This window comes from Cuculus canorus, chromosome 1 (genome assembly GCF_017976375.1).
Source record: "Cuculus canorus isolate bCucCan1 chromosome 1, bCucCan1.pri, whole genome shotgun sequence".
In the NCBI taxonomy this organism is placed as follows: Eukaryota; Metazoa; Chordata; class Aves; order Cuculiformes; family Cuculidae; genus Cuculus; species Cuculus canorus.
In genome coordinates, this window is record NC_071401.1 from 3545421 (window position 1) to 3562316 (window position 16896).

The 16896-nt window shown below is 39.6% G+C and overlaps 1 protein-coding gene across 1 annotated transcript in view; it reads left to right on the forward strand.

The window, feature by feature from the left end:
* The window catches only part of DYNC2H1 (dynein cytoplasmic 2 heavy chain 1), a 170036-nt gene that overhangs the window by 99805 nt on the left and 53335 nt on the right, over window positions 1–16896 (forward strand). Inside the window, exons 74-78 of the mRNA XM_054088995.1 lie at window positions 264–395; window positions 2294–2366; window positions 5645–5805; window positions 10718–10843; window positions 15660–15770. Coding sequence (XP_053944970.1) covers window positions 264–395; window positions 2294–2366; window positions 5645–5805; window positions 10718–10843; window positions 15660–15770 — 603 coding nt within the window. The remainder of the gene's footprint in view (window positions 1–263; window positions 396–2293; window positions 2367–5644; window positions 5806–10717; window positions 10844–15659; window positions 15771–16896) is intronic.

A 16896-nucleotide genomic window follows, 5' to 3' on the forward strand; every position in this document is an offset into this window, starting at 1 on the left:
ACAACCTGCAAGTTTAAAAATAAAAACATAGAGCGAACATAGGGCAGATTTAACATTTACTGGGAATAGGTAAGCAAATGGTTAATTTTAAAACCTACTCTTTTCTTGTTGAACTCTGAGGATAAAGTGGAACTGAGTTATGTGATAGCACAAGTATTTACCAGTTTAGAGTCATAGGGGTATTTGGGAATTAATTAAAATATATAATGTCCAAATGGCTCTTCTTTTTTTTTTTAATTAAATATGTGTTATTTGTTTTGTAGATTTCTCTCCCAGGTCTCTATCAGACACTTTGCTTTGAAGATGAAAGTCTGTGGCGCACTTTTTCTCGGAGTTCCGTGTGTGAACAAGACTTCCCATCTACTATTGTAAAAAGGATTTCCTTATTTCAGCAGGTAATCCTTTCATATTAAGTTATTTAAAAAAAAAATATGAGTTCAGCATTGGAAATAAGTTTTACATCTTGGAAATTTAGGCTTCAGGCCTGGTCGTGTTATAAGTGGAGACAGTATCTACATTGTTTTACAGCTTAACTAGTTTATTTAGTCCGAGGATTTTTTTTTCTGTGATCCATATTTAGTTACCTCTTACCTGAGTTTTTTTTGTGTTGGTGTATTGACTGCAACTGAGCATACCCTGTGAGGTAGCAAACTCTATTTGTAGTCACTGAATTAATTTTATGAATAGGTATTCAAATTCTGTCATGGTTACTTTGTTACTGTGAGACTTGTCAGCTTGTTGAATGTCATTAATTTAGTTCGTCATTAAAGGTGTTATACTTCTAACTGAAAAGCCACATATCACAGTAGCAGCCACTGCTTTTTAGGATAGTAGTCATGAAATACTCCTCTTTCTGAAAGGTTGGTGATTACAGAACTCACTAAGAATGTTGGAGAGATGAGTTCCTTCCTCCACCTGGAGATCTTTCTCTTCTGGAAGTGAAAAATGTCATTTTTTTAATGGAAGAAAGGGTGTCATTATTTGTTTTCAAATGATGCAATGATTTTTCATTTGAAGTCACTTCAAATAAAATGAAGACTTATTAAAGAAGAGATGGGGTATAAGACAGTGTAGTTTCATGATGGTTGTCTTTTGGGAGTTCTGTATTTGGAGTTTTTGTGGAGGAGGAGAGCTTCTAAAATAGCATGCATGGAATTTGAGAATAAACCATTTTAGAAAGGAATTTGTCTGGGTCACGTTTGATTTGATGAAATTCAAAACAGCAATTCTTACCTGCAATGTGTTGTCATAAAAACCCGACATTTATAGGGAAATAAATCTGGAATGATCAGCATATTTCATATCTAATTCCTTGCGTAGAAAGTGCTAAGAACATTTCTGTTAATTAAATATACTGAAACTACCTGGTTAGATTAATTTGCCCCACTGTATGTTAAATGTAAAAATAGTACAGTAGCATGTAGTGTCATCTCAAGCTTTAAAAGCAGTATTTTCTAAAAATTTAATAAAAAAATTAATGAAATTATTTTTTTCCTCCAAAACTACAGAGATATTCCAGACTTGGAAACTGGAATGGGATATTAAGTTCAGAATTGGGGTTTACAGCTCTGCAAGTAAGGGGGTAGAAGAAGGGGTGGTGATTTTAACAAATAATTTCTGCTGAAGTTGCATTAGTTGCCTGCATTGAACATTTTCAGGAAGTTAACTGAAAAAGAGGCAGCTGGTAGGGAAGCTACTAGTTTCATTTGTACGTGAATTGATTAGCTGTTCATGTTCTGTAGTCTTTTGAAGAAGAGTAAAAGCATCTGGAGAAGTAGGAGATTTGGAAGTCAGAAGAAGTAGTTAAATATAAAACTGTAAAGGTGCGCTTAAACAAAGGAACTCTTTCAAAACTGATTGTTTTACTGTATTGCTCCACTGAAATCAGAAATATTAGTATTCCAATTAGGTTACTACCTAAAATACTTGTGTAGAATTTTGTCTCCTAGTATAAAGCTAAGTTTGCTTTCGGTCATTCCTGCTACACACATAGCTACTTCTTTTCCTAAAACAGACTAGAAAAATGTTCCAGCTTACAAATGGATATGAGATGTGGATCAGTCTTGTGATTCTGTGAACAGAACAAGCGGCTTAGAAAAGAACAATTACAGTAGTTTATCTTGGAAAGGAATGATCAGGTAGTTATATAAATTCAGGGCAAACAACTTTGTTCTGAAGAGAAATTCAGCAACTTTGTTCTGAAGAATTCACCCTTATTAGAAGAGTCTTGCTTTGTAAATTATCACTGTATACTTTTATAAACTCACATTCCCTGCATATACTTTATTTTAAGGTACTTGTGGTCCAGGCTGTCCGACCAGACAGGCTGCAGAGTGCCATGGCTCTTTTTGCGTGTAAAACTCTAGGTAAGTTTATTTTTCTCCAGAGTGTTTCCATACAATTAAATATTTGTGTGTGTGTGCCTTCTGCTCGCTCTGCTAAAAACCATACAGCCAACAGTATCTGATTTATCTTGGTTGTAGTTGCATTCTATGCGCCTGTTTGTAGCAGCAAAGCAGTCTTAAGAACAGAAACTTCACAATGGTTGAGTAGGTGAAGAGAATTCTGCCTAAAATGTTGCTGTCTTTGTCAGTGACAGTAAATATCAAGACGGGAGTAGAAGAACATCTCAAGCGTATAGTGAAACCTTCTGCAGTGACCAGTGATTTATGTCTCAAGGGTTTCTCAAGTGGAAATAATAACACAACACTTAAAAGACCCAGTGGATTTGCCTTATATGACCTGGTACATCTGTTCTGCATTTCCATGTAGTAACAAATATCCACAGCATTGCATGATGCCCATCCGATGATGTTAATTAGTGGAGATAGAAGGATCTCTGCTTGGCTTTTATATTCTTGTTGCCTATTGACTTCAACAGATATTTTTAGTCCTGTATCTTTTGTAGGATTTGAAACAGTACTGAAGATTTTCAAAATTATATTCTTCACTGAAATAAAAGTTAATGAAACTCAAAATTAACCTTTCCCAAACCTTATTTTTAATCAAATTTTTATCTAAAATTTGGTGTTAAGATTCACAATATGTCTTTGTTGCATATGTGACTAGTGATTAAGTTCTAAAAATGCTTTATGTAATGTTTTAGTATTTGTATTAAATTTATATGGAAATATTTTGATATTTCAACTGTGAAATACGGTTACAGTGAATACAGATGTACGTCTGTATTGTTATTATATTTCTTCACTGAAAGGGTTCTCAGGCACTGGCAGAGGCTGCCCGGAGAGGTGATTGAGTCACCGTGCCTAGAGGTATTTAAAAGACAGGTGGATGAGGTACTCAATGATGTGGTTTAGTGACAGATAGGTATGGTTGAACTCAATGATCTTAGAGGTCTTTTGCAACCTGGTGATTCTATGATTTCCTTGTTATAAGCATAAGCTTTGTAAATACTCTTTTATAAAAACTAACAAAACTAAACATTCTTACCGTAGAGAATGCTGTCTTGTTCTACATCCTAAAGTATTTCTTTTATTGCTTAGATTGACTCAAATACCATGAATTATGACTGTAGTTGAAAAAAAAAAAAACCAAACGCAAACCAGCCTCTGGTTGTTGATCAAGTTTCATTTTTTTCTGTTTTAATTTGGCTGTTTTCTTTTCTTATTTCTTGTCTCTCCACCAATAGCTCTTTCCACTTATTATGTCAGTGAAGTGAATATTAAATCTGGAAAAGGTTGTATTTGTGAAAAATGTTACTGTATAAAATCGTATTGGAGGAATAACTAGAAAGGCAGTATGCTGCATAGCTTTCATTCGAAGTGTAAACTTTTTTCAGGCATTCTGAAAATGCATCCACATTCGGCTAATCGTAGAATGGTTTGGATTGGAAGGGACCTTAAAGACCATCCAGTTCCAACCCCTCTGCCATGGGCAGGGACACCTCCCAGTAGATCAGGCTGCCCGAGGCCCATCCAACCTGGCCTTCAATACCTCCAGGGATGGGGCAGCTTCTCTGGGCAACCTGTGCCAGTGCCTCACCACCCTCAGCGTGAAGAAATTCTTCCTAATGTCTAGTCTAAATCTTCCCCCTTCCAATTTAAAGCCATTCCCCCTCGTCCTTCTGCTCCATGCCCTTGTAAAAAGCCCCTCCCCAGACTTCTTGTAGCCCCCTTCACGTACTGGAAGGCCACTCTAAGGCCTCCCCCTGAGCCGTCTCTTCTCCAGTCTGAACAACCTCAGCTCTCTCAGCCTGTCCTCTTAGCAGGATTCATTGAGAAACAACTTGCAGATGTTTGTCAGACATTTCTGAGATGCTGACAGTTAAAAGTCCCTGAAGAGTCTCCCTCACAGAGCGTGCTTCAGTCCAGCAATGAACAGCCCTGCTTTAATTTCAGTGTCTTTTTATGGATCTTCTAGGATTTAGGGCTTATTGGCAATGAGCAGCAAAACTCATCAAGGGAGCTGCCCATATCAATTATACCTTATGGCCTCAGTTTATATATTCATCTCTGCTTGTATTACCTCTGCATGTGTAATGAATGTAAATGAAAACATTTTCCAATATTAGTTTTGTTCAATTAATTTTTTTGAAGCATTTTGATTAGTAGTGATTTTATCTGTTCAGTCACATCCGTTAGAGTCTCAGGTGCATGCAGAGAACCCACACCTCATACTAACCTTTGCCAAACTGACTTGTTATATTAAAATTATATGGTATTCTTCTATGTGGTGCTAATAGCTCAAATCTGAAAACAGACTTTGCTCTCAAAGAAATATCGTAAAATGGTTTGGGTTGGAAGGGACCTTAAAAATCATCCAGTTCCAACACCGCTGCCATGGGCAGGGACACATTCCGCCAGACCAGGCTGCTCAATGTCCATCCTACCTGGCACTGAACACCTCCAAGGATGGGGCAGCCACAACTTCCCTGGGCAACCTGTGCCAGTGCTTCACCACCCTCAGCGTGAAGAAATTCCTCCTTATATCTAGTCTAAATCTGCCCCTCTCCAATTTGTACCCATTGCCCCTAGTCCTAACACTCCATGTCTTTGTAAAAAGTCCATCCCTAGCTTTCTTGTAGACCCCATTCAGGTACTGGAAGGTCACTATAAGGTCTCTGCAGAGCCTTCTCTTCTTCAGGCTGAACAAGTCCAACTCTCAGCCTGTCCTCATAGCAGAGGTGCTCCAGCCCTCTGATCATCTTTGTAGCCCTCCTCTGGACACATTCCAACAGCTCCATATCCTTCTTATATTGAAGATTCCGGAACCGGACACAATACTCCAGATGAGGTCTCACAAGAGAGGAGTAGAGAGACAGAATCCCCTCCCTCGACCTGCTGGCCACGCTTCTTTTGATGCAGCCCGTGGTACCCTTGGCCTTCTTTGCTGTGAGCGCACGTTCCAACTCTTTTTTTATGCTTCCTTGAAGACTGCACTCTAAATAGTCCACAAATTCTGTTTTTCAGGCTGGAAGTCCAAGCATCATATTGGTATTTTTTACTTATCAATATGGGGTGCCTTCTACCAGCATATTATGATGGTTCTTTTCTGATTGTAGGACCGGTTTTATGGTCTTCATTGAGCAGAACTTTGACAGCCAGAGAACCTCTGAAGTTGTTGATGAAGCACTCTGTCCTTTTTAGTCACTTTATTGCCATAATAATTCTAATTCTAATTATAGGAATAAAAGAATTATCACCATCACCTTTGAGTTTGAAACGCCTGTATAAAGAGACTCTGGAAATTGAACCCATCTTGATAATTATTTCTCCTGGTGCTGATCCTTCTCAAGAGCTGCAAGAACTCGCCGGTATTGAAAGGAATACTGAGTGTTACCATCAGGTCAGTCTTAGATAAGAATACTGATTAAAAACAACTATGTGTAAATTTTTACAGTAGTAATATCTGTTTTACCTTGGTAATTAAGGAAGATAGTATGTAAAAGCATAGTTTGGTATCTTGTGCATTTGTTTTTCCCACCTATCTCACCACTAACTTCTGATTCCATTGACAAAATGGGTTGGAGGAGAGAGACACAATTAGTGATCCTCACAGAAGCAGAATCCACACAAGAGGCATTCCTCGAGCCTGGAGAAGGAAAAATGAGGAGATAGATGGAAGAGAACAAATGAGATTGACAAGTGTTAGGCACACTGAAACCATGTCTTTTTTAGTGTGCAATAATCAAAATATGCACAAAACCCACTGAAAACTATACTTCATGATTTCTTCTGCTTATAATACTTGCTCATTTCTTTCTTCAGCAGAAGAAATAAATTGGATGTTCATTGCTTATGAATACTTCAGTATTTTGTGAAATTCTGTAAAATATTTTGAGAAATTTTACAAGTAAATGTTAACCAATTAATTGTTGATGCGATTTCCTGAACGGAACTTTTGTATTCCAAGTCTTTGTAAAGAAGTGTTTAAGACTGACCATGCGAGAAAGCCCTCAAATTTCAGGAATAGGAGTACAACACTGAAATTATTTGCCGAGCCGATATAACAGTTGTTTTGGTACGGTATACAGCTTCTTCCCTGTTCTGCATTCAACACAAAACTGAACTGGATTAAGATGATTCCGCTTTTCTAAACTTTAATCAGGAATTGTACTGTTAAGAATTCACTTTATGTTTTCTTGGTCTGTTTCAAAATTGGATTTATGTAGGGGTGTTGAAAGCAACACCTTTCTCTTTTTAAGAGGAAAATTACTGTAGTTGTTAAATTAAAAGAATAATCTGTTGTTGGAGGGGTTATCTACTTTTTCAGCCACCTGCTTAAAGAGAGGAAGTCTCCCTTCCAAGGACAGAAATACCACAACATCTCTGGGCTACTTGTTCCAGTATTTGACCACTCTCACAGGAGAATGTTTTTCCTAATAGCAAAACAGTATTTCCCATGTTCCAACTTGTGTGTATCGACTTACCAAATCACCAAATGCCTCTGAAAGAGTCTGACTCTATCTAATCTGCATTCTTCAGTCAGGTAGTTGTAGACAGCAGGAAGGTCTCCTGATTGCTTGGCTAAACAAACCCTGCTTAGAGTGCCCTGACCATGTTGGTGGTCTGCTCTGGAGTCACTTCAGTATGACCATGTCTGTCTTGTACTAGGGAGTCCAAAACTGGACACAGTATTCCAGATTTCTCATAAATTCCAAAGGGAAGGGAAGGATCACTTCTTTGGACTTGCTGAAAGCTTTTAATAATACAGCCTGGTATGGGTTTGGCCTTTCTTATAAGGGCCCACTGTTGACTTGTATTCAACTTGTTGTCCCCTAGTGCCTCCTTTTCTCCCAAGCTGCTTCCTAGGTAGACCCCAACTGTACTGTTGCATGTAGCAATTCTGTCCCAGTTATAGGACTTTGCATTTGCCTTGTTGAACTTCTTGAACTGCCAGCCTATTTCTCCAGCTTGTTTAGGTCCACCTAAGTAGCAAACCTGAGTTGCTTACCCTTTCCCCCAGCCTCCTTTGTTGTTATCTATTATCTCGCTAAGAGTGCACCCAGTTGTGTAACCCAGGTCATTGATGAAGACATTAAACAGTACTTGTCTTAGTACTGATCTCTGAGGGATACCACTAGTTACTGGCTGACAGCTGGACTTCGCACCCCTGACCATCCTGTGAGGCCAGCAGTCCACCTGGTTTTCTGCCTATCTTAATTTTCACTTCTCCAGCCCATATTTCTCCAATTTGGTGATAAGGACAATATGGGAGACACTGTCGAAAGAAAACCTTACTGATGTCAAGGTGTACAACATTCTCTGGCACCCACCTTGTCCACAGTGGCAGTCACCCTATCACAGAAAACAATGAAGTCAATCACGCAAGAGTTGCCACCACTAAATCTACTTTGTTCCTTATCACCTCTGTGTTCTTCATGTGTTTATGTGCTTCTAAGAGGGCTTGCTCCATAACCTTCCCAGGGACTGAGTGGAGGCTCACCAGCTTCTAATTACCTAGATCTTTCTCCTCCTTGCCCTTCTTGAAGATAAAAGTGGCATATTAGGTTTTCATCAGCACACACTTCTGATCAACATAACCTTCTGAAGATGAGAGCAAGGAATGACATTAGCTGGTCTCTCCGCACTTCTGGATGCATCCCATTTCATCCTGTAGACTTTTGTGTTTTGAAGTGTGTTAAATGATTCCTAAATCTCTCCGTCTCTACTGTGGATATTGCTTCACTCCTGCTTGTAGGTTTGGGAGGCCTGAGAACAAGTCTCAGTTGTAAATCTTTAGACTAAAAGGGCATTGAGTATTTTAACCTTTTCCATGTGCCCTGTCACTGCATGCCTTGCCCCACCAAGCAGTGTGTTCAGAACTCTCCTTGGCTGACAGGAACCTTCCAGAACTCAAGAACTGCAAAGTCCTGCCCCTGCGAAAGAAGAAACCCTTGCAATGATACAGGCAATAGTTTGACAGGCTGGGAAGGACCTCTGCTGAAAAGGACTAGAGAGTTTTTGTAGGCAAGAAGCTGGATGTGATCCAGCACTGTGCTCTGCCAGCGGAGAAGTCTTTGTGATGACCTCATAACAGCTTTTCAATACCTACAAGAAAGTCACAGAGAAAATTGATCCAGAGTCTTTGCAATCAGGTGTGGTGGAAAGAATCAGTGGGTGTAAATGATAACAAGATAGGTGGCGACTGGATGTAAAGAGAGACTTTTTCACCATGAGAACAATCAGACAGATTTCCTGGTGCACTTCCCATCCTTGGAAGTTCCCACGAGTTTCCTGGACAAAGTTCTCCGTTCCTGGATTCATTCGGACTTAAATTATTCTATGATACAAATGGTTCACTAATACATTCTACCAATATGCTTTATACTTTTCTGTAAATCATTATTTCTTACTGTTATTTGAAATATTCAGGGGAGGAACTTTGTTATCTGGCTGATCACTGCTTATTATATAAATGGAAGATGTCAAATTTAATGTTGCTTTTAAGTAGTCCTTGCAATTGTTCCTTTCCTGGAATGTGCTCTGCTGTAATCCATTTTTCACATCAAATTGTAAAGATTTAGATCCTAGTTCCAGCTTATCTGGCTGTGAACATTTCAGAATGCTTATTTCTTATTCTGCACCATGGCTTTTTGTGTTTATCTCTAAGTAGCCTTTCCATGCTGGACTTTAAAAATGTATCATGGTATGGTATATGGTTAAGAATCATAGAATAGTTCAGGTTGGAAGGGACCTTAAAGGTCATCTAGTTCCAGCACTCCTGCCATGGGCAGGGACGTGTCCCACTAGATCAGACTGCCCAAGGCCCCATCCAACTTGGCCTTGAACACCTTCAGAGATGGGGCAGCCACAACTTTTCTGGACAACCTGTTCCAGTGCCTTACCGCTCTCATCGTGAAGAAATTCCTCCTTATTTCTAGTCTAAAGCTGCCCCTCTCCAGTTTATACCCATTCCCCCTAGTCCTATCACTAGAAAACCTTTGTGAACAGTCCCTCCCCAGCTTTCTCGTAGGCCCCCTTCGGGGACTCAAAGCTAAATCGTCTGAAAGTTTTCCTTCTCATAAGAATATTTTATTGTTATTTTTTTCCTGCACTTTCTCATGCAATTTGAATAAAACATAGAAGATCAGATTTTTCTTCTCTGTTGAATAATTTCTCCTGTGGGATAAAGAACAGTGTGATGTACTACCATGTGGTTTGGTGACTTCCAGTTACCTTCTTCTGGCTATTTTACATTATTTCAAGTTATTATACATAGTTTTATTTAGGCAGAAATATCTCTATATCATCATATAAAGCTAAGGCTGAGTTTCTTTGCTTCGGTACAGCTTTAGGATAAAAAATCAGGATGGATTTCCTCTTAAGGGATATTTGATGGAGTCATAATATTCACAATAGTTTCATTTTGCTGTAGCATCAATGCCAAGGCAAGACTTTTCAGAACAGCTAAGACCACTTTCTTTCCAACTTGTTTTGCTCAAGGGTTTTGTTTATGTAGAGCTTCCAATCAGATTCTAAGAGAGAACTAAGGTGACTGTACTCAACAGATAGTAAAACACCAGTTGTTGCAGTAATTGTGCCATAGAACAAGTCATTTATTTATTTTCAGTTTTCACTAATTTATATGAATATTCAGTTTCGGATCTTTGTGTTTCCATTTGGAGATCCAACTAGGTCCAACTGGATGGTCTTTAAGGTCCCTTCCAACCAAAACCATTCTATTGATTCTATGATCCTATGATTCTATGATTTATTGTAGCAGCAACATGGTACTATAAAAAATGAAAACATTGTTAAGCTATTCATTTTTCTCAGTTGGAAAAAGAGCAGTCTTAGATTTTCACTCATTTTAATATGAAATTTCGTGTTTCTCTTCAAAGGAAGTACTTCTAACTTACAGTCAAAAGAAAATTTGTTCTCATCTATGTCTTGGTTTTATTGTATTGTATTTTATTATATTGTATTCTGCAGTAATACAGTTTATTCACTGTTATTTAAATTACTTTTTGAGTTCCCTAGGAATGCCATCACCGTGACCAAGTGATGTTTTTTTCCTTATATAGAGTAGGTACTCTTATCTATTAAGAAACTCTGGTTAGATATGTCACAAAGAAAAAACTATGTTTTCATTAATCTTTTCCCTGCATCAGTAGCCTGTCATATTAGAGAAAATTCAGGTTATCTTTAGCACTTTCTTTTCTACATGTGCACTCCAACTTGGAAATGCAATTATGTATTTAGCTGTTAAATGACGTATATTGATCAGTTCCTGATACAACTGTTTGTCATTTCAGATTGCAATGGGCCAAGGCCAAGCTGACCTGGCTATTCAAACATTAAAAGAATGTGCAAGGAATGGAGAATGGCTATGTTTAAAGAACCTGCATCTTGTTACATCTTGGCTTCCTGTGTTAGAAAAGGTGAGGGTAACAGAAAAAAGAATGTATTGGAAACCAGATAAAATTAGCATGCAACGTTTCTGGAGCATTTTATACAATTCCATGATGATGTTTAAAATTCCCACTATTTAAAAATAAACCTTTGCAGTTTTCTCAGTCATGAATAAGGTTAAAAGCTTCAGATCTAAGCTAGTCCTTCCTTTGTGTGAGCACTTGAATTTTCATACAACATTTCTGTCACAATGAGTGAACAAATGCTCCTGTTAGGACTTCTGGTACTTTATGGGATACTGTGTTTTCTAACCTTGACTCTGAATCTATGTATGCTTATGCTTATTCCCCAGTTCTAGGACTTTTCTTTTAGTAGTTTTTTGTTAATTATAGCTTGTGTCTATATCATTAAGAGGTTTTTGCTAATTTGAAATTAAATTGTCTAGTGTTTTCTAGAAATACACTTTTATGGCATGAAAAATCATTAAGTTACTAACTTAATGAAAGTGGCTTTGCATGTGTATCGCTGGGAAATCCACAAAATGAACTAACTCAAACAAAAGAAAAGTGGGCAATGTCTATCAATAGTTACAGTGAGTTCATGGATGACAGGAAGCTGGGCAGAAGTGTCAATCTGCTCAAGTGCAAAGATGCTCTACAGAAGGATCTGAACAGGCTGGATCCATGGGCTGAGACCAACAGGATGAGGTTCAACAAGGCCATGTGCTGAGTCCTGCACTTGGGACACAACAATCCCGTGCAGCTCCAGGCATGGGGACGAGTGGCTGGAAGGCTGTCTGGAGGAAAAGGACCTGGGAGTGTTGGTTGACAGCAGACTAAACATGGGCCAGCAGTGGCCCAGGTCACCAAGAAGACTAGTGGCATCTTGGCCAGTATCAGAAACAGTGTGGCCAGCAAGAACAGAGAAATGATTGTGCCCCTGTATGCAGCACTGATGAGGCTGCACCTCAATTACTGTGTTCAGTTTTGGGTCCCTCACTACAAGGAGGACATTGAGGTGCTGGAGCACATCCAGAGAAAGGCGACGAAGCTGGTGAAGGGACTGGAGAACAAGCTTTATGAGAGGCACCTGAAGGGCCTGGGGTTGTTTAGCCTGGAGAAAAGGTGGCTGAGGGGAGACCTTATCAGTCTCTACAGCTGCCTGAAAGGAGATTGTAGAGAGATGTTTTTCTCTTCTCCCAAGTGACAGGCAATAAGATGAGAGGAAATGCTCTGAAGTTGAACCAGGAGGCATTCGAATTGAACATCATGAAAAATTTCTTCACCGTAAGGGTTCTCAGGCACTGGCAGAGGCTGCCCAGGGAGGTGGTTGAGTCCTCATCCCTGGAGGTATCTAAAAGATGGGCAGATGAAGTGCTTAGGGATATGGTTTAGCAGTGGACAGGTATGGTTTGTCTCGATGATCTCAAAGGTATTTTCCAACCTAGTGATTCTATGATTCTATGATTCTATGATTCTATGATACTACAGTCTTAATTTTTCAGTTTCTAATGATTGTCTATAAAGTGTGCTCCATGTATGTGAGCTGGAAGTCTGTCTGCAGTCTAACAATGACCATGCATTGCATATGACATAACAATGACCATATGCATGCACCTTTAACGTTCTTAGAACTGGTTTTGAAAAAAATGGAAGGGAAAGTGAGGTATCACTAACGTGTGTCATCAAGTCTGAATATGATAGTGAGCATTGGGAAGTGTTTGTAAGCCTTTTACTATTTATAACGTTTCAGATCTTGTAGGTATTCAAATATGTAAATGTATCCAAATTGTCATAGTCTTTCCAGAAAAACATAATATTGAATGTGTTAAACTTCCTGCTGAGTTTAATATAAACTGAGATTTATTGGCATTTGACTCAACACATCACCTTGTCTGTTTTGCATCCTATTAGCAAGTGTGTGGCTGTGTAGTTCTAGACAACCTCTTAATCTGTTTGGACCACCTCTTAAGAGAGATCTGCCCATTTATAGTTCAGTTCCATCCAGGCACATTCATTTAGTTCTCACAATCTTTCCATTTGAGAAGATGAACTTACATCTCCTGCTTCCAAGGCTGTGGGTCATTTTATTGTCTTAGTTTGTCCCCTATACCATCCTCATATATAAGCTGAGGAAATACAGACCTGATTGATTGTGCCATGGTGAGATAGATTGAAAACTGGCCTAATTGCATGGCTCAAATAGTTGTTGTTGGCAGCAAAGAATCCAGGTGGAGGCCAGTCATCAGTGGTGTGTTCGAGGCATTGATACTCTGACCAGCATTGTTTAACATCTTAATTAATTATGTGAATAATGGGACAGAGTGCATTCTTAGCAAGTATAGATGATAAAAAACTTGGAGAAATGACTGATAGGACAGATGGGTATGACTGATAGGACAGATGGATGTGCTTCCATTCAGAGGGACTTGGATAGGCTGGGAAGTAGGCTGACAAGAACCTTGTGAAACTTGGCAAAGGGAAATGCCAACTGCTTCCCATGGGAAGGAATAATTCCAGGGAGCTAACTCGCTGAAAGGCTGCTTGGTGGAAAAGACTTGGGAGTCCTGAAGAAGCTGACAATGAGCCGGCAATGTGCCCCTGTGGCGAAGAAGGCCACTGGCTTCATGGGCTCCTTTAGGGAGAGCATTGCCAACAGGTCAAGGAATGCAATGCTTCTCCTCTGGTCGGCCCTGCTGAGACACGTTTTGATGTATCCATTCCTGGGTTACCCAGTATGCAAGAGAGATAGAGGCATACTGGAGCCAGACCAGTAAAGGGCCACAAAGGTGATGAAGGGACTGTAGTATGTGTTATGTCAGGGGAGACCAAGAGAACTGGGACTGAAGGAGCAAAGGAGACAGCACCAGACTCTTCTCAGTGGTGTTCTATGACAGGACAAGAGGCTGTGGGCACAAACGGAAATGTATGAAGTCCTATTTAAACATAAACCAAAATGTTTTTACTCTGAGTTTCATCAAACAGTGGAACAGGTTGTTTAGAGATGCTGTGGCATCTCCATCTTTGGAGATACTGAAGACGCGATAGGGTACAGTTCTGGGCAACCTGCTGTAGCTTTGAGCCAAGGGTTGGACTAGGCAATCTCCAGAGGTTCCTTCCATCCTCACCAATTCTGTCATTTTAAGTACCAAATATAGTTGTCATTTTCCCTGAAGAGCAGAACTATTGGGTTGGCAGAATTTTCTTCTTTACTAAAAACACTGAAACCAAAATGACTGTGATTACGTTTTAGAGATTATCAAAATGAAGGGATTGCTCGAAAAACTGTTAAGATTCTTTTTGAGCTATGTTTATGACAAGAAGCATACAGAAAACTGTTGACGTTCTCAAGTCAATCATCAAACAACTTTGAAATCTTCAGTGGAAAATATGTCTCTTTCAGATGCACATAAAGCACCTGCAGTATGTTTTCATACATTCAGTAATTAAATATTTTTTGTGAAGCCTTTGTATTTGACACTTCACAATATTTCTTTTCTCAGAACTCCATTTTCCTATCTTCAGTTTTCTATGAACTGTGATGCATAAAGTATGTGTACAACAAATACTAGAAGAATAAGAAATTAATGTAACTATATGATTCTTGAAAATCATTGAGATCTGGTGTTGATATTCAGCCAATATTCCAAGTCTTTTTCTTTTGAGGTGTAGCCTTCCAGTGTTTTTTCACTGAAAAAACAAAAGTAGTAGTAAAGAACTACTATAGTAAAGAACTACTATATATTTTTATGCTCTGAATTTAGGATCTGGAAAGGAGGTGCTAGAGTCATAGAATCTATAGATTGGAACAGACCTTTAAGATCATCGAGTCCAACTGTAAACCTGACACTGCTAAGTTTGTCACTAAACCATGTCCCTAAGTGCCACACCTACTGTCTTTTAAATATCTCCAGGGATGGTGACTCAACCACTTCCCTGGGGAGCCTGTTCCTGTGCTTAATAGCCCTTTTGATGAAGAAATTTTTCCTAATACCCAATGTAAACCTCTCCTGGAGCAGCTTGAGGCCTTTTCCTCTAGTCCTATCACATGTTAATTGGCAAAAGTGACCAATGCCCCCTTCACTATGACCTCTCTTCAGTTGTAGTTGTAAACAGTGATAAGGTCTCTTCTCAGCCTCCTCTCCTCTAGAGTAAACAACCCCAGGTCCCTCAGCTGCCTCTCATAAGACTTCTGCTCCAGACCCTTCCCAGCTTCATTGCCCTTCTCTGCATGCACTCCAGCACCTCAACGTCCTTCTTGTAGTAAGGGACCCAAAACTGAACACAAGATTCAAGGTGCATCCTCACCAGTGCTGAGTACAACGGCACAATCACTTCCCTGGTCCTGCTGGCTACGCTGTCTCTGATACAGGCCAAGACACCAGTGGCCTTCTTGGCCACCTGAGCACGCTGCTGGCTTATGGTCAGCCAGCTGTTGACTGACAGCTCCAGGTCCTTTTCCACCAGGCAGCTTTCCAGCCATTCATCCCTAAGCCTGTAGTGTTGAATGGGGTTGTGGCCCAAGTGTAGGACCCGATATTTAGCCTTGTTGAACCCCATGCAGTTGTCCTTGGCCCACCACCACACCTTGTCCATATACTTCTGCAGAGCCTTCCTCCACTAGGATGAACTTTGAACTTGATCACAGCAAGCATATAGAATGTGTGAAGACAACACATCTTGAACCTTGGAATATCCTTACTTGTAAAAACAACTAAAGATCTTTTAGACAAGCCCAATTTTCTAATTAGGATAATATAATTTTGTAACTACTGTTCTATGTTAAAAAAAAAAAACAAATGAAAAACCACAAAACCCACCTCATTTTATAACATCTCTTCACCAGGAACTGAATATGTTACAGCCACAACCAAACTTTCGCCTTTGGCTTACTACAGAAGTTCATCCAAAATTCACTCCGATTTTGCTTCAATCAAGTCTGAAAATAACTTACGAAGTAAGATCTGTTTGCAAAGCTTTTATTACATGTTTACAATGAATGATTTTGGATGTAAAGAAAACTGTATGTGTAGACAGAATGAAGTTAAGATAATACAGATTATTTCCATAATGGGTTCTGCCTTGTATTTTTTTTGAGGAAGAGCATTCTTCTAACTATGAAAATCTGATTTAAATATCTTTAAAATTTATGTTTACCTTCACACTTGCAAATAATTTGAGAATGGCTGGGTATCTATTATAAGGTCATTTTATTTCTTGACACTGTAACTTTAACTGCAGTTATTTCTGATGGTTGTGAACATTCCCTATCACTAAATCAGAGACCTGACATTTTATCATACATATATATTTTGAGACCTCATGTATGTTATTGTGTCCAGTTCTGGAATCCTCAACATAAGAAGGATATGGAGCTGTGGGGATGGGTCCAGAGGAGGACTGCAAAGATGATCAGAGGGCTGGAGCACCTCCCATACGAGGACAGGCTGAGAGTTGGGGTTGTTCAGCCTGGAGAAGAGAAGGCTATGAGGAGGTCTTATAGTGACTTTCCAGTCCTGGAGGGGCTACAAGAAAGCTGGGGAGGGACTGTTCGCAAAGGCTTGTAGTGATAGGACAAAGGGCAGTCGGTATAAACTAGAGAGGGGCAGATTTAGACTAGACATAAAGAAGAATTTCCTCACGATGCGAGTGGTGAGGCACTGCCACGGGTTGCCTGGGAAAGTTGTGGCTGCCCCATCATTGGAGAAGTTGAAGGCCAGGTTGGATGGGGCCTTGGGCAGCCTGATCTAGTGGGAGGTGTCCCTGCCCATGTCAGGGGGGTTGGAACTGGATGATCTTTAAGGTCCCTTCCAACCCAAAGTGTTCTGTGATTCCATGATTCTATACCATGTCTATGTGCTAGCCAACAGATTCTGATGATGGCATAAGGGGAGTTGACTCTGATCACAGAAATGATAATCAGTAGTTGAGCTTGTAAAACCCAAAGCAAGATTCTTGTTTTGGAAAAAAACAGATTTACTCTTATGCTTACATGTTTTGACAGAGTACTATTCGTTCACTAAATTCTTTTAGTGTAGTTCAGCCCTCTTCTGGGTTCGCCCTGGTTACAAATTCCTTCATTT